Genomic DNA, 23,302 nt, shown 5'->3' with positions numbered 1-23,302 from the left:
GCGAATAAATCTGGGGGCCTTAGGGACATCTCCCTGCTCTCGGGTTCTCATGCTAGCCAGGAGCAGGCAGATTTTAAATCCCCCAGGCTCCTTGGCCTTCAGCGCAAGGGCCAGACATCTTACATCTAGCACGATGCGCAGAAGATTGTGTCTAGTCCTGGAAAGACCAGAGCACTGCGGGACATCGGGGAGGATGGAGGTCAATAATTTCAGCTCCCCTCATGGATCCGAACCATGAGGGGAGGTGAAACTTTTATGCGATTGCCATTATCCACGGCTTTAATCCACAGGGCGAGTGTGTTTTTACGGCCCTATGCACGGGCGTAACTATAGGGGATGCGGTTGCATCTGGGCCCAGGAGCTTTAGGGGGCCCATTAGGCCTCTCTTCTCCATATAGGAAGCCCAGTACAATAAATAAAGCATTATAGTTGAGGACCCTGTTACAGGTTTTGAATTGGGGCCCAGGAGCTTCAAGTTATGCATCTGCATTAAGAGGTTAAGAGACGTTGCGGGGCCCTAAGATAAACATCTGCACCCAGGTTCATGAGCCTTTAGCTACACTCCTGGCCCTATGGGTTAACGCCCAGCCAGCCAGGATGTAAAAACACATATGGCTGCTCACTAAGGGGTTTATGCACCCCAGAATTGTGTTTGCCTTTTTGATGCTGCATCACACTGTTGACTCATGTTCAGTTTGTGATTTATTGATATACCCAAGTTCTTTTCACATGTGCTACTGCTTAGTTCAATTCCTTCCATTGTGCATGTGCTTTTTTCATTTTCCTTCAGCAGATGTGTTTTGCATTTCTCCTTGCTCTATACCATTCTGTTAGTCGCTGCCCACTGTTCATGCTTCTCTAGACCTTTTTAAATCCTCTCTCTCTCTTGGAAGTTGAGCCTCCAGAATTAATTCCTTTGGTGAGTTGTATATGCTGTGCCCCAACGCTAATAATATTAGTTTGTTTTACATGGCTTTTTTTCTACACTGTACATTCATTTTCTTCAACCCAGGCACATTTCTTGGAGCCAAACAGACCAATCAACAACCACTTTGTTCCCGAAGTTTGTGCCCCTTATACGTTTGATTTATGTGTATGTGGCATTCTTGCTGAAAGAAAATCAGCGTCTATTCTTATGAACCCTCCACTGTTCCAAAGAAAAGCTTCCAGACACAAAAATAAAAGCCTCGCCTTCCCTGATCAGAAGTTTACCTTTTCAGAACGTTACAATTTTAGGGTTTAGTACTAAAATGACCAACTGAGATGTATTTCCAGAAGTAAAAAGGATTGCATGATGTGCAAGGACTTAAATCTGTAAAATCTATGGCACTTGTTCACGATTATGATGGTTTTGAATGGAAATGTCACATATTAGAGATAAAGAGCTGCAGGAAGAACATAAAGCCGCCTAACATTTAATCCCTTAGAACCAAGCTATGCCGCAAAATATATATTTTCTTATTTTCCTTTGCAACATTACAAAACTTTTGCAAACATTTTAATTACTCTGCATTAACATGTCTTGTGCTTGTATTTAATCTTGATGAAATTAACCCCTTCCTGCTGCAGCCCTTTTCTATTTTTTCATTTCATTTTATTTTTCTTCTCCACTTTCCAAAAATCATAACGTTTTTATTTTTCCAGTGACACAGCCACTTGAGGGCTTATTTTTTGCAGGATGAGTTGTGTTTTTCAATGGTAGTATTTAAGATATCATGTAATGTATTGGAAAACATTTAAGAGTTTCTAAATGAGGTAAAATGGAAAAAAACACACAATTGTGCCATTTTAGGGTAGTTTTATTATAGTGTATAGGTTGTGGTAAAAATGACATGTTATCTATATTCTGTGGATCAGTGTAACCACAGCAATACCAAATTTATGTATTGTGTTTCCCTGAAAATAAGCCCTGATTTTGGGGGATTTTGGGGACTTTTGGGATTTTCGAGGGTGGGAGTGGGGCTTGAAATATAAGCCCTACCCTGAAAATAAGCCCTAGCTGAATTACACAAAAAAAAACAAAAAACAATACATTACCTAGCAGCCGTGGTTCGTGTCCTTCCACTGGTCTTCGGCGCTCTGTGATGCTTTCTTGCAGTCCTCAGCCGGCGACAGAAGAACGCTTCCTGGTTCCAGGATTTATAACTCCCACCTCCAGGAAGTGATGGCTCTAATTGGTTCTTTAGTGCTGGCCAGACAATCAAGGCAGCGCTCAATAAAACAATGCAATGGCTGTGATTAGTTCATCGAGCAGAGCACTGCATTGATTCGCTGAGCAGCGCTCTAAGAACATCTCTGTATCTCCGGTGGTGGCTTCTCCTCACTCCGCAGCAGTCATCGCTATCACCACTTACCCAATTCATAAATTCTGCCTCCACAACACGATGGCTGTGTTTGGTTCTTTGAGCACTGCATTGATTTGAGTGGCATTCATCTCTGCATCTTCGGTGGCGATAGCGATATCTATGCAGAGACTCCGCTGAGACAAACGCTTCTCAGCCAATTCAAAAATCCCGCCTCCGCAATGCAATGGCTGTTGATTGGTTCTTAGAGCACTGCTCAGCCAATCAATGCAGCACTCAATCAACCTATCACAGCCATCGCATTGTTTCAATGAGCGCTGCATGGATTGGCTGGTAGTGCTCGAGAACCAATCAGAGCCATCGTTTACCGGAGGTGGGATTTATAAATCCCGGAACCAGGAAGCAATCTTCTATCTGTGGCTGGGAACTGCAAACAAAAAAGCCAGAGCTCCAGAGACCAGCGGGAGGACACGGATCGTGGCTGCTAGGTCAGTTTAATAAGGCATCCCCCAAAAATAGCTTTTATTACATACAATGTTTTGATCATATTTTATTCAATACTTTTTTGAAAGGAGGTGACAAAAAAAGTGCAATTCTGGAATTGCATGTTTTTTCATATGGTGTTCTCCGTGCAGGATTAATAATGTGGTATCTTAATAAATTGGACTTTTATGGATGCAGTGATGCCAATTTTTTTTATTTATTCTTTTATTTGTTTACGTGACTACTGGAAGAAAGGGTGAAAACTTTTAATATATTGTGTTTTTTGTAATTAATAAAAAATATATTTTTTAAATTTATTTTTCAGTCCCCATAGGGGAATTGAACTTGCAATCATTTGATTGGTTATACAGTAATGCATTATACTGTATTTTGATAAGTATTCTATTAAGACATGCCATAGGTATGTCTGAATAGGTATTCATTTAAAGCAACTCTGGGGCCTTCAGAAGGCCCTAGTTTGCTGTGACATCCAGGCAGCACCCGGAATCTCATTGTGGGGTGCGGGTATTTGGGACATTTCAATCCGAAAGAGAACATTTAAAGGCTACTGTCAAAATTGCAGAATCATAGTCAAGCTAAGCTTTGGTAAATCTGCAGTTGTCCTCTGTGATATCATGATTACTTTCCATGGTCACATTTTGTTACTTCATAACTCAGCATTTTAAAGAGACTCTTACAACTACTTTTAGCCCTTTAAGCTAAGCTTATGGGCTGAAAGTAGGTGACCCGTTGAGTCTGGGGATGTAAGTGTTATACTTACCTCCCCTTTTGTTCCCCTGGTGTGAACATGGAAACCACTACTGAATACATTGAGCAGTGCTGCTAAGTAGTCTGCCCATTATAAAATTAGAATTACTACTACTACGAACTACTTAGCTCATTCAATGCATTCAGTGGTGGGTTTCAGCACTGACATTGTAGTACACCAGAGTTGGGTACTATAGCACCTTTATGACTACTTCCTCTAATTAGGTGTACTGTATATACCTTTAAATGTTTTATTTTGTGTTCAATTTCTGTGTTCCTGCAACCAAACCCCGCATAAGTCAGGTAAATCACCCTAATCCTCTCTTTTGTCTGTCAATCACCCCTGGCTAGCTCAGGGATTGGTTAGATAGCTAACTAGTTGCTAAGGTCCCTATGATTAGAGGATAGTCCCTTCACACAGGTTGGGTGAGAGAGAGGGTATAAAATGTATAGGGGGCGGGGCTAAGTCAGTATGGTTTGGGGCAGAGTCAAGGAACATCAAGGATCAGCCAATGCGTGGGAAGGTGGAACATCAAGTGTGAATACCAAAGCCAAGTTATCCTTGTTGGACAGAGAGTCATCAGAGGAGAGAGATAGCGAAAGGGAGACGTTCAGTCAGAAGTAACAACCGCAAAAAGTTAATGGGAATAAGCAAGAAAGAAGCAAGCAAATCTGAATAGTCAAGGCCAGAGAAGTGAAGCTGGAATGCAAAGTCAGGAGAACAAGAAGGGGAAATTCAAACCTAAATTCTCAAATCTAAGCAAAGTGTTTCTCTATTTCAGTTGTCATCATCTGACAAGTACATGCAATTCAAGTTGTGTAACTGCTGCAAAGCAAAGAATACCCTCTCTCCCTGCTAATAAAGTGTTAAAGTGCTTTACTATCTAAGCCTGCTTCCTTGACTCCCTTCCCACCATCTACAACATTTACACTTTCTTCTACACTACATCCCCAGTTATCCACTTTTTGCAAATTATTATTATTTTTGTTTGGAACAGGTCACTACCCATATACGGACTGGCATCACCTCAAAACACTATCTCACACCCCACCCCACGGGGTATCACCATCTTACCCTACCCGACTACCATTAAAAAACTGCCATTTACCACTGTGCAGTGCCGAGCCAGGCCGCGTTTTTCCATCAAAGAGAAGCAGCGTGCCACCATGATTACCAAGATTTTTTGCTGCCCCCCCCCCCCTCCTCAGTCTGGCCCACTGCAACATCGGAGGAATGACTGTAGAGTTAAGTATAACACTTACATGCCCAGACTGATGGGTCACTTACTTTCAGCTGTAGGCTTAGTTTATAGTAAAAGTAGGTAATATATTCCCTTTAAACAGAGGAACATCAGTAGTGGAAGTAACTTGACCTGAAGATGAAGCGCGAGTGAAGAAGAAAACACTATATATTAAACAAGACTTCCTCTTCATGGGAAAAAAATCTGTTACAAACAAAACATATACATAAAACTACATAAAAGATCATTCATATTTCTTGTTATTCACTTACCAGTTTCAGAAAGTAACTTTGTAGCTTCCAGAACTTTCTCTGTGTAGACGCCCGCCTCATAGTTCTCCATCTCAGCATTAATAATGTGAATGACTCTAGCGGCACGGCCTCGAATAGCTCCTGCAGTTCTATCCAATGTGTCAACATCTCCCTCTTGTAGAGCAATTACACACTTGTTTACATCCTCCAGTATGTGGTTTTCTAGAAGATCAATACAAATAGCTGTTATCCTAGTCTTTTTTAATACATAGTAAGTTCATTATTTAACAAGGTGCAAAGAGTTAAATTAGTTTTTAAAATGCGGTTCTGAATTGTCCTTTTTTTAAGTGAGGATCTAGTATAGTATAGGAATAATCACTGTAGAGTCAGGGAGAGCACAATGGTTATGTTATGGCATGTTATTTTAAAGCAACTCTCTGGTTTCAGGACAAAATTATGCCCCGGGGTATAATACTTGGAGTTATTCTTTGCTAACCCTCAAATCCAACAGTTTTGGGCCCTATTTTTGGCCATCCAAGATGGCTGTTGCAATTTGCTAACTACCTTATGTACACTGAGTGATGGCTTTGATTGGCCAGTACTGAGTATATGAGCAGCTCTGGCTAATCAGGGACCAGGTATAGGACACGGGTACTCTAACAATGCCAATGTTCCCTGAGGAAGCTGTGTGTACACGGTGATATATGTGGGGTCTCTCTAGCATCATAAGTTACTTAAAGGGGTTGTCCCGCGGCAGCAAGTGGGTCTATACACTTCTGTATGGCCATATTAATGCACTTTGTAATGTACATTGTGCATTAATTATGAGCCATACAGAAGTTATAAGAAATTTTTCACTTACCTGTTCCGTTGCTAGCGTCCTCGTTTCCATGGAGCCGTCTAATTTTCAGCGTCTAATCGCCAGATTAGACGCGCTTGCGCAGTCCGGGTCTTCTTCTTTTCTCAATGGGGCTGCTCGTGCCGGAGAGAGACTCCGTGTAGCTCCGCCCCGTCACGTGCCGATTCCAGCCAATCAGGAGGCTGGAATCGGCAATGGACCGCACAGAAGCCCTGCGGTTCACCGAGGGAGAAGATCCCGGCGGCCATCTTCAGCAGGTAAGTAAGAAGTCACCGGAGCGCGGGGATTCGGGTAAGCACTGTGCGGTGTTCTTTTTTAACCCCTGCATCGGGGTTGTCTCGCGCCGAACGGGGCGGGGGGGGGGGGTTGAAAAAAAAACAAACCCGTTTCGGCGCGGGACAACCCCTTTAATGTTAACTATTATACAATCTTTATACCTAGTTGAGGTCGTATTCACACAGTGAAAATCTGACCTACATTGCACTCATTTACCAGCATTTTTCAGCAATTTTCCAACATGTACAATGCATTTTTGAGTTAAAAAGTAGAATGCACATTAACATACTTTGTGCTTTTCGCAGGTGTGTGCAGAATCAATTTGGTTCCAATAGTTAAAATTGTAAACAAACGCATTAGACTAGCATGCATATTGCATGGCATGTGAATGCGTTACATTTCTTTTATACTACCATAGCAAATACTGGGCGATGATTCGGCCCTTAATAGGACTATCGGTCATAGAGAAAAATAGCTCATGTTAATTAACCCATTGAAATAAATGGGTACTTCTTACATACAAATTCTGTCCTTTCAACCAAACAGAACTGGCGCATGAAATTCGCTCATGTGACTACAGCCTGAGGAAGTATCTCACAACGGACTATTCATTTCTTACTTGGATGTCACATTTCTTGTAACATTGCAGTGGAATTCTTCCTTCTTTGGCGCACTTTGTTCATCTGTATCTGATGATTTTGCTTATTTCAAGGTACTTTTTGTACTTTATTCAGTGCTCCCCCCCCCCCCATTTTTTATTTTTTTTGTTAAGCTAATAGCATTAATATACTAAATGTCTTTTTCCGTGTTGTTGGCCCTGTTAACAATAACATTTGATATTATCTATATTTCTTTTAAACTCTCTAGTCTTATAGGAGTTTTACTACTCCTTTACTACTCCTCCTCTTTAAACTGCTCCACATTTACTCTGTACTTCCTGGTTGCTGCTGACCAGAACATGTGACTGCTGCAGCCAATCAGTGCCCACAGCAGTGACCTTCTATAGCAAATGATTGGCTGCAGCAGTCACATGTCCTGGTGAGCAGCAACCAGGAAGTACAGAGTGGATGTGAAGCAATTTTAAGTAGTTTTTAGTAGTGGAAAAACACTAATTATTAGACAGGATTATTAAATCTTCCCCAATATCTTCAGTGATCACTAGCCTTTATTATTATTTAAATCAACCCTCTAGTTTTGACACAAAATTCTGTCCCGGGACAGAAGTCAGGGGTAGGTATATTACCTGCCTATCCTCCAAGGCATCAGTTCTGAGCCCTGTTTTCAAACATCCAAAATGGCTGCAGCATTTTTCTAACTATCTAATGCAGACTATGCTCTGCTCTTTGATTGGCCATTGCTGGTCACTTGATCAGCTCTGGTGAATTAGAGAGCAGGTTTAGTGCATTGGAAGTCTAACACTAACAATGCACTGTGGGGATTAGGTAGTCTGAAGATTACATCAGCCATTATGTAAAGACGGAGAAGGGACTTGAACCAGCAGATCAGAGGGACAGCAGAGAAGAACAACTGCTGGTAATGTACCCCACTCCTCTGCCGGTCCCAGAACACAATTTTGTCCTAAAAACAGAGGGTCACTTTAATGATATACCTTATCAGCTGAATCTATCTATCTATCTATCTATCTATCTATCTATCTATCTATCTATGTAATTATATATATATATATATATATATATATATATATATATATATATATATATATGTATGAGAGAGAGAGTATATACATATAATACCTTTGTTTATTTCATTGCACAGATCTTATTTCTAAAACCAAATTAATATTTCTCTATCTCTTTTGGCAGTCCTTAACACAAAATAAACTTTGCTGTAACACTGTTGCAGATTCTAACTGGTAATGGCCTGTTTATGATATGAATTTGTTTTGTCCAATTTGCTTATGCCTAAAAATTCAATAAAATGAATGCTTCCATCTGTCTATGATCAATAGTGTTTTAAAAAAGGTTATGCAAAAAAAATCGTTAAAAACGGCTAGCGGTTCACATGGGACAATTTTTGGCTTAAAAATTACTATTGATCCTTATTCGGAGGGCATGAGTAATAAAATGACCAGACTCACTTTCCTAGGATTCTGTAAAATTGGATGTGAAATGAATTTTCTGCTAAATGAGAGTAACAAGATGGCAGGATACCAGTGTCTTTCAGCTGTTTAGCCAATTGCTTTTCAGCGCTTTTGCTAAATGCTGGACAGATAGCGAGCTGGAGAAGGTAATTGAGGCGTATAAGTCAGCATGCATCTGCTTTATCATAACATAACGAATGACAACTCAAATAATTTCAGCAAATGTACGCCGTAATGTGCAATATAAAGAAAATGCAGAAGAGATTGAGTTATAGATCTTAATAAATGTTTGTAGACATAGTTAATTACGGTTCAATATCTCCCACTCAAACATTAGGACACACCATAACTCAACACCATACTTCATTTGAGTCCAGTCCAAGTTACATTGCTGACGGTTCTCTCACCATAAACTATGAGGAGACAGTGTAATTACAAAGATATCCCCATTTCAAAGTAAATAAACCATTATTCGACTTCTCTCAATTCCAAGCCCGATGGACATTATCAGGCGGAGTGATTTTTTTTTCTTTTGCTATTGTATCATATTGTAGTTGAGAAAGGAAGGTTTTCTGCTTGACCTTAAAAAAATATTAAGGAGTACCCTAGTTACTTTGTTGACTGTGTCTCCCTTCAAAAGTTAAAAAGTGACAAGGGGAGATGCTTCCGGGATAGGTTGCATAGCCAATCATGCCATGTCAAAAGACTGCTGCAAAGAAGCTTTGCAGGAGAGTCTTCCAGGCAAGAATGTCCCCACCGCTCTTCCAACCATATTTTCCAAAATGTTTTAACCTCTTGCAACATAGAGATATTTCTGGAGTAAGACATGGTTAGAAACAGAACTGGAGGTGCCCTTTAATCCCTTAATGACCAGAGTGTTTTGATTCTAAATAACCAAACACTTTTTAGCAATTTTATGCATATTGTGGTTTAATGGCCCTATTTTTTTATTTTTTTCTACTACAATTATTTTTGCTGCCATTTTTTCATAACGTATAAAGCTATTTTTTAATACCTTTTATCACTGAAGTTGTTTTCTTTGTTACAGGTAATGTCACGTGTACAAAAAGTTTTAAAAAAACAAAACTTTTTAAAATGTATAGTCTTTTTAAAAAAAATTAGTACATTTAGGCTTTATTACTGAGACCCCACCAATCTCTAGAATTGGAATACAGCGTCCCGCTCTGACTGTTATTGCAGGGATTGTTTCTTCCTTGACATTGACATCACTGTGAATAGAGCCCTAGTCGAGCAATAGTCAATGGCAGATCCAAGACCCAGCAGCTATGGTATGCTGGAGTCACTGGCAATCATGTACATTGCTTAGTCGTAATCGGTTTAATCATTCGAGTTTGTAAGCCTTATAAGCCTTGACAAGTACGATGAAGCTGTTTTTAAACAGATTGCATTTATTGAGTTATCAAGGTCACACTGCTTTTTGATAAGTAGGATTAGTTCTTCAAATTATGCTAGTCCTGCCATCAAAAAAAAAATAGGAACAATAGTAGAATGTTAAAAAAAATGCAAACAAAGCTAAGACTGGTCATGCAGGTTAGATGACTGACCATTTGGCCAAGAGCTATTCCTCTCGACCTCCCCCCAGTACACAAATACACTTGGTTTGGCCAAAGCATGCAGGTGTTGGCAATAGGGAGAGAGGAGTAAGCCACTTCCAAACATGTTTGCCATTGGTGTATCTCCTTTGAGAATAAAAAGATGGGGCATGTAAAAATCCAACTGTTGGTCCTTCTTTTCCCCAATATCAGAGGAGAGTCTAGACACCTCTAAACGCATTAAGTAGTCGGCTGGTCTTGCTTAAAATAACAGATTTTACTGACATTCATCTAATGGGTATAGGCTGCTTAATTCTTATATGAAACTCTATGGAAAGTAGAAAAATAGTGGTTAAAAGTAGCAAATATCCAATTTATGTTCTATTTGGAAAGAACTTTCCATGATCAAATCCAGACTTTCAAATGGAAGAATAATGTTCTAGTTATTTGACCTTCACTTTACAAAATATTGTTATTTTTTATTAGAATTTTCTTTTGTAACCTATTTATTTTTGTGACCATACAGTTAGTTGGTTTATGCTCTTTACTGGTCATTTGTACAGCACAATGTATCATTTCTTTTAATGGATATCCTTATTAAGTTGTTCTCTGCTGTATAGGAAGGCCAATGTTATAGCCTTCATTGCAGATATGCTGCTGAATGTCTCATGCATTATGTGCTATTGTACTTTGCAACCTACAGTATTTGTTTTGCTACTTTATATATATATATATATATATATATATATATATATATATATATATATATATATATATATATATATATATATTTTGTTAATGTTTGACCTACATTGAAAAGAGACAGTATTTTTTCAGATTACTCAGAACTTTGATATTAATCAAAAGCATAGAATGAACACAATGATAATATACTTTTTTATACATTACTTAAATAGTTTCTTTATTTTTCTTTCTTTTGGACAAATAAGGAAAAGTTTGTAAAATGTAAAAAAAATATATGATGTTCTTGGTAGCAAACAATATGTGGGCGCTGATTTGGAAAGACGGATCTAAGAATAAAAGGACTGTACCTATTTTAGCCCAATAGAAATAAAAACAACTTAACTCATCTGTTAGGATTGAAGTAAGAATGTGGGTAATTAAATCAGCATCTCAAGTTTTAATTATGTTTCTCAAAATAAAAAAAAAGAAAGATATAAAAACTATACGATTAAGATTTAAACTTTTTCAAGTTTTTTTTTAAATCCTCCTCTAAGGCCTCATGTACGGAATCTTAATATAACAACCTTAGACTTCTGTGAGAAGATAGTGCATCTTCATTAGGAATGTCTCCATTCTCATTAGTAGGCATATGGAGGTTCATATACTTCATCGAAAACATTATTATGAGGCAATGCTTTAGGAGAAGTAAAGGGAATATATCCCCACGTTTCACGCACATGGATAGCAGAAGCAAAAAATGTGTTCTCAAATCAGGATTTAGAACCAGGGGCTCAACTGACTTCCATTAACTCTACATTTAAGAACTTGACAGTGGTGTATAAGGAATTTATTAGGTCTTGGTGGGAGGTTCAGGGTCTCAGTAATTTTTTGGAGAACAAAATAGTCCCAAGGGGTCTTCCCTCCACCCAAATTGCATACAGAGGCTTTCATGAAAAAATGGGAAAAGGAAGCCACAGATAGCTCTCTGAGAATGATGCATTTGCTCTGGGAGGAGAAGAAAGTCTATTGGAAAGGAATACCACCAAACTAAATGAGGCGATTGAAAGTGCCAAAAGGTTCTCTGGTGAACTGGAGTTTGAGAAAAAGGAGAAAAACTTGCAATTAACCATAGAGAAATATACTGGTTATTTAAAAGAGAGGAAACACTTCCAGTTCACCAGGAACCTAAAGGACTTTACGGATAACAGGGCTTATGAGGCTCTGTCTCGAGATGAGTCGCAGTTGAGCTCCTCTGAATGTGATTTATCGGAGAGTGAGACAGCTTGAAGAATGCTGCAATATACCAGGGGCAGAAATAGAGGAGGGGGAGATCTAGAATGAGAGTAAGAGGAAACAGGGGACAATCTAACGGTCGTCGTTTTTTAGAGACACCAATTTCCCAGCACTCACTGAGAACAAGACCGGGGGGCTTCAATCAGGCCTAACGGGGACCTCCAAGGCTAAGAACAGGGCGATCCCAGAGACAAGAAACAGTGGGGAAAATATGGGCAACCTATCCACAAGAAAGCTCTCAGAGGCCGACACAAACTTATTAAAAAGGCCTATCATTCATGCCAACTAATAAATATAACTCATTTGACTGGGTGAAGAATGTAGCTCTATTTCTCTGCAAAGTAAGATGGAAGAAATATCATGCAATCAAAGATCAAAAAAGATGCGAGGAATTGGGCATTGACACTCAGGACCTGGAAGCACTTGACCTTCTGGAAGGGCTATCTCAGGAGAATGAGAGGGCCCTAGGTCAGGGACCATTCAAGCAATTAAGGCCCAAAAGTACCAGTATGCTCCCGTCGGGTGAATGTCCTTACATTGACATATTTGAATCTTTAGTGACGGAGGAACTGGAGAAACTTGCCAGTAAAAGAAATTACCAAACCCAGAATCTTAAAAATGAGGGAAAAAAAGCGCTGGCATCACTTGAGAAGGATCCCAACATCATCTTGAAACCTTCTGACAAGGGAGGAAACCTAGTAATATTGGGATGCAAGAAGTATAGACAGATGTGTCTCAAATTACTAAGGGACATCACAAATTACGGGACCCTACCCACTGACCCCACTGACAGATTCCTCTAGGACTTGAGATCCTTGACACAAAAGGCATTGGATGAGAACATTTTAGGAAAGAATGAATACAAGTACATATGCCCAACCCTACCTCAAATAGCAACTTTCTATGCACTTCCAAAGATTCTCAAAGGTCTAACCCCCTGAAAGGGTAGACCAATCGTGTCAGGGATAGATTCCATCACTCAAGGGGCAAGTGAGTATATCAACATAATACTTGAACCATTTGTTGAAAGTTTGCCATCTTACATAAGGGACATCACTGACCTCCTCAAATGGCTGGAGGGTATCACCATCTCTGATAACATCCTGTTGGCCAGTTTGGATGTGGAGGCTCTATACAGTAACATTTCGCACTGGGATGGGATCGAAGCGAGTCACTTCTTTCTTGTCCAAAGGGGAATCCACATGAAACCCCATAACAACTTCGTCCTGGACTTGCTTAAGTTCATTTTGGAACATGACTTTTCCCTATTTGAGGGGCGTTTTTTTCCACCAGCTCAGGGGGTCCACAATGGGGAGCCCTTGTGCTCTGACCTATGCGTGTCTCTTTTTGGGCTGGTGGGAGGAGAAGTTTGTATTTGAGGAACACAATGAGAGATGGACTAACCTGATTGACCTATGGGTGAGATTCATAGATGATGTGTTCATACTGTTGTCCAGTACTATTGCTAAATTCAATGAATTTGTGGAATCCCTGAACAATAACAGCCTGGGGTTGTATCTAACATGTGAAATCCAACACTGCAAGATTACCTTCTTGGATCTAAATATATCAAAGTCTCCAACAGGCACTTTGGATACAACAATTCATCGAAAACCCACAGCAACCAACAGCCTCCTACATTGGGAGAGTTATCACCCACAGCCCCTGAAAAAAGGAATTCCAAAGGGACAATACATTAGAGCAAGAAGAAATTGTTCTGAGAATTGTGAATTTGAAAGACAGGCGGAGGACATGTCAAGGAGATTCAAGGAGAGAGGATATCCTAACGACATTCTCAATGAGGCCCTTGAACAGACGAAAAACCTGGATAGAGGTAACCTGTTAGATGTCAAAGACATACCATAGCCAAAGAATATTGTAAGACTGATTGGGACATATAATGATCAATCAGGCAATGTGAACAGGATTCTACAGAAATACTGGTACATTCTGCTGAAGGACAAGGATCTGGGGGAATATCTGGAAAACAGACCCTCTGTTACCTATTGGAGATGTAGGAATTTGAGGGATCGCCTGGTTCATAGTCATTTTACCCCAGAAATACCAAGAGATACGTGACTAACCTCAAGAAAAATAAGGGGCACCTACCCCTGCTCGAATTGTAAAGATTGTGAATTTATAAGGAGAGGACCTACTTTCGCGAGCTTGAACATTGGAAAAATATATAAAATCTGAGATTTCATCAATTGTAAGACATCAGGAGTAGTCTACTTGGCAACCTGTCTGTGTCCCTTGGAATATGTGGGAAAAACTATTCAGCAATTTAGGAGGAAGATACTGGCCCATGTGGGAAACGTATGAAGGGTTGAACACACTAGTCTTGCTACCCATATAAGAGATCACCACAACAATGATCTCAGTGTCCTTAAATTCCAGGGCATCGAATCAATCAGATACAATGGGAGGAGGAGAAACATTGATAGAAAGCTGCTACAGAAAGAATGTATGTGGATCCACAGACTTAGAATCTGCTCACCTACGGGTTTGAACGAGCAGATATCCTACACATCTTTCTTTTGAATTAGCCCTACTCTGATCCAGAGTACCTGCCATTAGAACATATGTGGGCTATGTCTTGGTCAGCATATAACAGACCTAAAACAATTATATATATATATATATATATATATATATATATATATATATATATATATATATATTATATATATATATATATATATATATATATATATATATATATATATATATTATATATATATATATATATATATATATATATATATATATATGAAGAAACGGGTGATCTCACCTGACATTTTGTTTCCAGCCCCCATCCTCCCCCAAATTATCTAATTACAAAACAGGAATCTTGATGAAGATGCCCTCCGCCACCCACCATAAAACCAGAGTTTTTAGTGGAGATACCACCTCCCCTTCCTGTGACCAAATATTGAGAAACACATTTTTTCTGCTTCCAACATTACTAACCAAAACTGTCCCTCTATGGCATCCACCCCCTCATAACATAGCCATAGCCAAATCTTTTTTTTTTTTTTTCAAATCAATTTTTATTGGAGTTTTAATGTTTAAAACAGGACAAACAGAAAAAGTCAAAAGATTAGCAAGTTGTCAGCCTTATTAAAATCTTATAAAACATTATAAACAAGGGTGCTCGACTCGTGAGGGCCCGGGGGGGCCACACAGCCACTCCTGGGAAAGCACCACTCCAAGGCCCCCACAGGGCGCTAAGCTATTGGTCTACGACAGAGTGACGGACCGACAACAGAGACAAGACAATGGGGGGGAGGGGGAAGGTGGGGGAAGGGGGGAAGGGGGTGGGCTAGGGAAACTAGGAAGGGAGACAGGTAGGCTACCGTGGTAGTAGGTAAGTACTCACCAAGTCTAGGAGGCCTTACTTGAACTCGGAAGCTCCAGGGAGTCAGAATTGGGGCTGACGCCACCGTCCCCGTCCGACAGACCACGCCCAACCGAACTAGGCCTTCCAGGACCGGTGAGTTCGAATTTATTTCTCAGTACCCGCCATGGGGACCAAATTTTCAGATATTTATGGTGGGTTCCGTTTGACCAACTCACCAATTCCTCTAGGCTAGCAATCAGGTCCACCCTGTCTCTCCACTGCCGCAACAAGGGGGAGGTTTGTTGGCGCCAAAGTAATGGGATAAGCGCTTTGGCTGCATCAATGAGGAAGGCCAGGAGTTGATGTTTGAGGGGATGGAAGGCTGGGGAAGGCTTCCACAGGAGAACCAATTCAGGGGATAGTTTCAGGGATGGGGATAGCTTTTTCAAGATTACCTCAACGTCATTCCAAAATGGGGCGACCAGCGGGCAATTCCACCACAAGGGTAAGAAGGAGCCAGTGTCAGCGTCACATCTCCAGCACCTTCCGTGTGGGGCCAGTGCATGGTCAAACAACCATTGAGGGGTCCTGTACCACCTCACCAAGAGCTTATAGTGACCCTCCTGGGAGGTGACACAGGAGGAGAGGCCAAAGGCCGTCCGCAGAATCAACTTAGTGTCACTCTGGGAGAGGGAGATATGGAGTTCTCTCTCCCAAGAGGACAGAAAAGCCGGTTTTGAGGAAGTGGGAGGGGCGATGAAACGCTTACGTAGTAAGGCTATTTTCCTGTTAGGCTCCCCTTCCCCCAGTAAGGCAGATTCAAATTCAGATCTTGGTCTAGTGGACTTGAATTTCGAGATGAAATCTCGGAGTACTTTGGTTATATGGAGGGTCTGTAATGGGTGGGGAGTCCTGCCAGGAAGAAGCTCACGGACAATTTCACTAGGAGGTCTATGTGCCCGAACCTGAATATCACTGATTTTCTTATCCTTGAAAATGCTCCAGACGTCGGCCGAGCACGGATCAAGAGGGAGGTCCATTATTCTATATAAAGCGCTCATAGGGGCGCAGGGGGATGGAGAGGGAGCCAAGCTCTCTCTCAAGCCATTCCAGGTCTCAAATGGTCCTCTGAGTAAGGGGTCCCCCTTTGCCCTCCTCAAGCCTCCCCTGTCCGGGTACCACAGGTCCTCTCTGAGGGTCGGGCCGTAGGTCTTTTCAGCTAGAGAAAAAATTATGCCATCTCCCCTGGGGAGAGCCAGCTCCATCCAGTATTGGAGCTGGGATGCTAAATAGAAGTCTCGGACGCATGGCATACCGACACCCCCCTCGTCAACCCTCCTGACCAGGAGGCAGTTTGCCAGTCTGGGTCTTTTTCTTTTCCAGACGTAGTTTGAAAAGATTGTACCGATGGCTTTAAAGAATCTGCTAGGGAGATGAATTGGGAGAAGGCGGATCTGGTAAAGGATCACCGGCAGCACATAGGATTTTAGAACATTTTTCCTGCCCAGCCAGGAGATTAAGGGCTGGTCGTAAGCATTCAGCAGGTTTTTTACTTTGGTCAGGAGCGGGTCAAAGTTGGCAGAGAACAGGTCCTCCGACCTTTTGGTAATTTTTACGCCTAAAAAGTCAATCAGTGATTCGGACCACGCAAAGGGAGTTGAGGTTCTAATGACTCTGCTCTGGGGTAAGGGGATAGATACGTTGAGGACAATGGATTTTGTGAAGTTTGTTTTGAAATTTGAGAAAGAGCCAAACTCCTCCAGGCGCTTGACCAAGGTGGGAAGGCCCGAGACCGGGTTGGTAATCAAAAACACGATGTCGTCGGCAAAGGCAGCCAGCGACATCGCTGCCCTATTGATTTTCAGGCCCTGGATCCCTGGGTCTTCTCTAATTTCTTGTAGGAAGGGTTCTAATGTTAGGATGAAGAGGGAAGGAGAGAGGGGACAACCCTGGCGAGTACCGTTTTGAATGTTAAAGGGAGGGGACAGGGAGTCATTAATTTTCAGTCTGGCGAAGGGCATAGCGTATAGGGAGAATATTGCAGAGACGAACCCCGGAGGAATGCCATAGTGCAGCAGAACCTCTTCCATGTACCCCCAATCCACCCTATCAAATGCTTTTTCCGCATCCGTACTTACTAAAGCAAGGGGGATATTGTGGGTCTGGGCATACCTCGAAGCATGTAGCAATTTTAGACAATTGTCCTTACCCTCCCTCCCCCTTATGAAGCCGGTTTGTTCTACATTAACAAGGACTGGAAGGTAAGGTTCAAGTCGTTTGGCTAAGAGCTTTGCCCAGAGCTTTATGTCCAGATTGATCAACGAAATTGGCCTGTAACTACTGCACTCCTCCGGGTCCTTTTTTTCTTTTAATACTAGGGTTACGTGGGCCTCTTGCGCCTGCTTCGGGAGAGGGCTGCCCTGAAGGAGGGAGTTGAAAAGCTCAGTAAGCTGGGGAATAAGAATATGTTTGAATGCCTTGTAGTAGGTGAGAGAGAAGCCGTCAGGGCCAGGGCTCTTCCCAGGAGGGCAGGAGGACAGCAAGTCCTCTGTCTCGCGTGTAGTGATTGGGGTTAATAGTTCTACAGCCTCTGCTTCTCCAATTTTTGGGAGCTTCAGTTTGTTAAGGAAGTCTTAATCCTGTCCCTGGAGGAGTCCGCAGCCCCAGGAGAATTAGTATCCTTTAGATTGTATAGTTGCGAGTAAAAAGACTGGAATTCTTTTGCGATTTCTAGTGTCGAGGTGACCTTGGAACCTGAGGGGGTGGTGATAGATTTGATAAAGTTTCTAGAGCGGGCCTTCTTGATCATGGAGGACATAAATTTACTGCCTTTGTTTCCCTGGGCATAGATTGTATGTTTAAAGTGGAGATGTTTCTTGTTGAACTTAGAATCTAGGCATATTTTGAGATCTTTTCTGAGGGCAATGAGTTCGTCCAGATTTTTTTCCTTTAGGGAGGACTTAGTGGATTGCTCGAGTTTAGAGATTCGTTGGAGTATTACGTCAATCTCCTTCTGTTGCTTTTTCTTGGCACGTGAGCCAAGGGCGATTAGTAGGCCTCTGGCAAAAGCCTTATGGGCCTCCCACACAATCGGGACTGAGAGATCCGGAGTTTTGTTAAGTTGGAAATATTCTGCTAATTGGGCGCTAATTTGTTCCCTATCACTCTCTAGATCTAGAAGCGAGGGGTTTAGTCTCCACCTCCACTCCCGGGGGACAGATAGAGAGGGGCCAAGATCCACATGTACTGGGGCGTGGTCATATATGGTTATGGGGTCGATGCTAGCTTTTTGGACTGAGGGCAAAAGGGTGGAAGACACATAGATATAGTCTAGGCGTTGATACGAAGCGTGGACCGAGGAGTAATATGTGTAATCCTTTGTGGAGGGGTATCGGTATCGCCACGCGTCCAAGACCCCCAAATCCGCAAGACTGCGAGCCAATCTCCTCAGCCTGACCTGAGAGACCTGTGATCTACCAACTGACGAGTCCAACAAGGGGCAAAGAGTAACGTTAAAATCTCCCCCAAGGAGGATAGGGCTAGTAGCGAAGTGTCCGAGGGTCTCAAGCTGTTTAGACAACCACGGCACTTGGTCTTTATTAGGGGCATATAGATTAGCTATAGTCAATTTGGTATTGTTTAATGTGCCCCTCAAAAATAGGACTCTGCCTTCTTCATCGGAGTACTGGGCCTCACAGGAGAAGGTGACGGACTTATGGAAAAAGATTTAAGCAAGGGTCTAACCAACCGCAGAAATCAAGTGTCCAAGTTCGGGGTGTCCTTGGTTTTTTTTTTCCTGCTTTTGGGCGATTTGGTGGAACTTGCTTGTTGCCAGGTCTCAGGAGGCGTCAGCCTGGGAAGCTGGGGAAAATCCGGGAGAGGGAGCCATGAAGGAATATCCATTGGGTCCAGCTCCAGAAAGGCCCAAGAGTCCCTGAGATCCTCTGGGGATCTGATAGCGAGCCTGCGGCCCTTGTGGGTGATACCCAGGCTGAAAGGGAAGAGCCAGGCGTATCTTATATTCTTGGCTCTGAGGGCTTCCAGCAGCGGGCGGAGGATGCGACGCTTTGACAACGTAGATGGAGCCAAATCTTGGAAAATCTGGAGGGAGGCATCCCCGTATTTTAAATCCTTCCGGGCTCTTGCGGCCTTCAGAATGGCAAAGGCGTCTTGGAAGGACAATACTTTGCAGATAATGTCCCTGGGAATGTCTGTGGGCGAGGAGGGGTGTCTGAGGGCCCTATGTATACGCTCGATCTGGACCGAGTTGGCTCTTTCCGCACCCAATAAAAGTTGGAAGATCTCACCGGCAACTTTGGGGAGGATATCCGAAGCCCAGGACTCGGGGAGGCCTTTAATGCGGATGTTGGAGTGCCTGTTACGGTTTTCCAAGTCCTCCTGCATTAGCAATGCCCGGTTGAGGTGATTGTGCTGTTCCTCCAGGGCTTTGGATAGGGCAATCGAGTGGTTAATAACTGAAGCTGTAGATGTTTCTAAATCCTCCACTCTACGCCCCATGTGTTTGAGATCATCCTTAATCTCGGCCAGATCCGATATAAGAGGGTGCAGAGCATTATTAATCAGCTCCCTCATAAAGCTTTTAGTGATTCCCTCACTGCCCTCCCCGTCGGAGAAATCATCCCCCTCTCCCTCCTTACTGTTTGAAGCTGCAGCCTCGCTGGCCGGCGCCATCTTGGTGAGCGGGTGGGGAGAGCGGGCTCCGCATTCTCTGAAGAAGCGCTGCATCTCCGTCTGGCTTTTTTGTGGACGAGCAGTTCCCTGCTGGTCTCCGGTTTTATCTCTGCTGCCCTTCGGCATGTCCGCTCTTTATAGCCGCTGTCGGGTCCGGTAAGGGTGCCGCGCCGAACGGAGCTCTCTGCTCAAGCGGCCATCATGTTCAGCGGCCAGGCTCCGCCCCCAGCCATAGCCAAATCTTGCTGGGATTAATTACTTATATGTGCATGTTTAATATCCCCTGCTTCAAAGCTTCTGAGTGTGCTACAGGGCTTCTGCTGTGTGCAGGGAGCTGTCCAGTGCTGATTTCAGCTCTTGAACACAACTACTCGTTGAAAGTTTGCCATCATGATAGCAGGAGCTGTCCAGTGCTGAACCTCCCTGGCTGGGCAGATGAGCAGCGCATATCGTGAGAACAGGGATATGACAGGATCCCAACCTGGATTTGGGATTGGCTGAGGGGAATGAGGGAAGGAGGATCTTCACATGTATAAGCGCTGTCTATGTGAGACGCGCAGCACTCACTATCAGGATGCCGCCAGTAATCACGGCCGCTCCCTGCTTTTCTATTCAATCATCCTGATGAAGCACTCTTTTACATAGGGCTGTGGAAATGCGTTGGTGACGTAGGGTAGTGAGTTAGTTATTCTGTTTTCAGACAGTCAGTTTAGTGTAGTATCAAGGCAGCTACACCGATGCCGATCTAGTCACGTCTATATCACAGCGGCTAGTGCTGTGAGAGGGAACAGGGACCTTCATATAATATCAAGTTACACTCTTTTTTTTAAGGGGATCTCTAAGTTTAAGGAAGGGTATCACCAGCGCACTAAAGCTTTCTAACACAAGGAGAATTAACTCTTTATGCGCTGGGCTGCACAAAGCTGACAAATGCACAATTATCATATGCCTATCAGCTTTTACTATAGATATTTGATTGGGCCAAGGATATATTCTGTTTAGGAGTCCAATAACTTAAGATTAACCCTTTCCTCTCCCTCTTGGGGCAAAGTAGCGCCTGAGTCGAAGGTGTTAAATCTAATGTTAGACTCTGGAAACCAGGTTTCTTTAATCAATATTGCTGCTTCCTATTCTTGCCTGAATTACATAGGGACTGTTTAACCCTTTACTTACTGAGTTTTATATAGGGTTATTTACATCTTCTTTTGGATACGCAATTATATGGCCCTTTTTAGTGACACCATCCTATAAGGGTACTAATCTTTCTGTAACCCTCTCCCTTTCCAACATACCCTCAAAGGATTGGGGCACTAGACATCTACAAAGTGTGCTTTTTGATCCTGACGGGTCACTATGCAATAAAGTAATTGAACCTGAAGTGGGAACACAATACACCTGGTTCTCCTTCTACGGTTTATGGACAGGGGACTTTGACTAGATCAAGAAAGGGTAGTCTTGTGAGAAGCATAAGACACTACAATACACTATTTTCTGACTCTCTAGTAAAAGATTATTCTTTCTTTTAGTCCTGGATTCCTTATCTAAGGAAATTTCCTGAGACTACAGATAAAAGGCTTTGCCCTACCCGTCTCTATGACCCTACTGGATTAATGGCTGGTGGCTATCATTCCACATATGCTACAAATACTCATTAAGTGGTGTGGATGGCCAGTATCCATTCAATAGTGGGGTCACGAAAAGATGGTTTACCTGACTGAGGAGCCAAGGAATAATTTGTATTTCTCTCATCAAAAAAGGATATATTCCCGAAGGCCCTCACGTCTCATTATATATGTTTTGTTTTGTCCAATTTTAGATTTCTTTAATAAAGTTAGTAAATTTTAACAGTTTCTTCATCGGTGATATCTATACGATTAAGGTTTAAACTTTTTCAAGTTTTTTTAAATCCTCCTCTAAGGCCTCATGTACAGAATCTTAATATGACAACCTTAGAGTTCTGTGAGAACATAGTGCATCTTCATTAGGAATGTCTCCATTCTCATTAGTAGGCATATGGAGGTTCATATACTTCATCGTACACATTATTATGAAGCAATGCTTTAAGAGAAGAAGTAAAGGGAATATATCACGCAAATGAAAATCGCATATATTCTCAATAGGAAGAATTAAAAAGCATACAGCATTCGCATGAAACTTGCATGTATGTGCGAGTGTGATGCAAATTGGACCGATTGACAACAATGGGCAAGATTTCTGCAAACTTGTAGAAAAATAGAACTTATTGCAATTTTTCTATCTCGCAAATGTGCACAAAAATAGAGCTGGTTGTATGTTTTGCGCGTAAGGAATGTGCGTTCAAAGGAAATGTGAATAAACCCATTGGTTGAGGGAAAACGATGTTGCGCCACTTACTGACCAGCGTAGTGAAGAGCTGCTTCTACTGCAATTACAGTCAGTGCCCACACAATGTGCTTTACAGTAATGTACAGCATGATGTAAGGGGGACCAAGTGGGAGGGGGAGGAAGCTGTCTCATCCAAACTTATTCAACTATGCCCTGGACTCAGCAGTGCAGTAGAGAACAGCTCCTGCTATACTAACCTACACGTTTGGCTCAGATTCTTCTGCTTCACCAACCTGCGGCTGACTCTCCTGCTGCATTCAGCATGCTGACAATAAAAGAAAAGCCCAGGGAGGCTTAGGTAAAATTTTGCTAGTGTCTATGAAAGTAGGCCAGTGGGGCCACACATAAAGGGGCCTCCATGCTGTTTTGTCCTGAATATTTTGTGTATTCGAAATACCTGAAGCCTTTACCTTTCAATTATTATTCCTAACTCCACTAAGTAATTTTCACTAGCATGGATATATATATATATATATATATATATATATATATATATATATATATATATATATATATTGCATTTGTTCCGGAACAAGAACTTTTCATATACAGGGGGTGAACAAAAATTTGGAAGCACAGTTTGAAATGCATGGGATTTTAATCATAAGCAATGAGCTGCCATTTTAACCTCTGCTTGGCTGAGAGCTTTCCCGACAAATTTATGTTTACTTCACCTCTTGCCCTGCTCTAGGTGTTTTTGGGAGCCAGCTGGTAGCAGCAGCTGAGTATCTTATAACCCCTGACCAATGGAACCTTGTTGTTTAAGCAGATGTTCACTTCTGCCCGGCAGCATCTGTGCCATATTACCTCCACTTATAATCGGTCTCTACATGTCGTATTGAAATGTGATTTATAATCCATTGCAATTTAAGGCATACATTCCGTATGCTGTCTCCATATTTTTGTCCACCTCTGGCATATGCTGCATAAACCTAAAACAGATAACTTTGTAAAATGGTCTTTTACTTGAAAAATAAAAATTATTCTACTGAATACACATTATGTATCAACCATCACAACGTGTATGTTGCTAAGCAAATTCTAGCCATATGTAAGGGATGTGAAGAGAACACTATGCATATCTTTAGTTCTTC

At 42.0% G+C, this 23,302-nt stretch overlaps 1 protein-coding gene across 2 annotated transcripts in view; it reads right to left on the bottom strand.

Moving 5' to 3' along the window:
* Positions 1–23,302, bottom strand: part of CTNNA2 (catenin alpha 2) — a 2,255,723-nt gene that overhangs the window by 290,012 nt on the left and 1,942,409 nt on the right. For both annotated transcript variants that reach the window (XM_066572940.1, XM_066572941.1), the window contains exon 12: positions 5,068–5,268. In XM_066572940.1, the coding sequence (XP_066429037.1) occupies positions 5,068–5,268 (201 nt within the window). The remainder of the gene's footprint in view (positions 1–5,067; positions 5,269–23,302) is intronic.

Source organism: Eleutherodactylus coqui, chromosome 7, assembly GCF_035609145.1.
Source record: "Eleutherodactylus coqui strain aEleCoq1 chromosome 7, aEleCoq1.hap1, whole genome shotgun sequence".
NCBI lineage: Eukaryota > Metazoa > Chordata > Amphibia > Anura > Eleutherodactylidae > Eleutherodactylus > Eleutherodactylus coqui.
The sequence above is the reverse complement of the archived record's forward strand: the minus strand, read 5'-3'. Positions and strand labels throughout refer to the sequence as shown.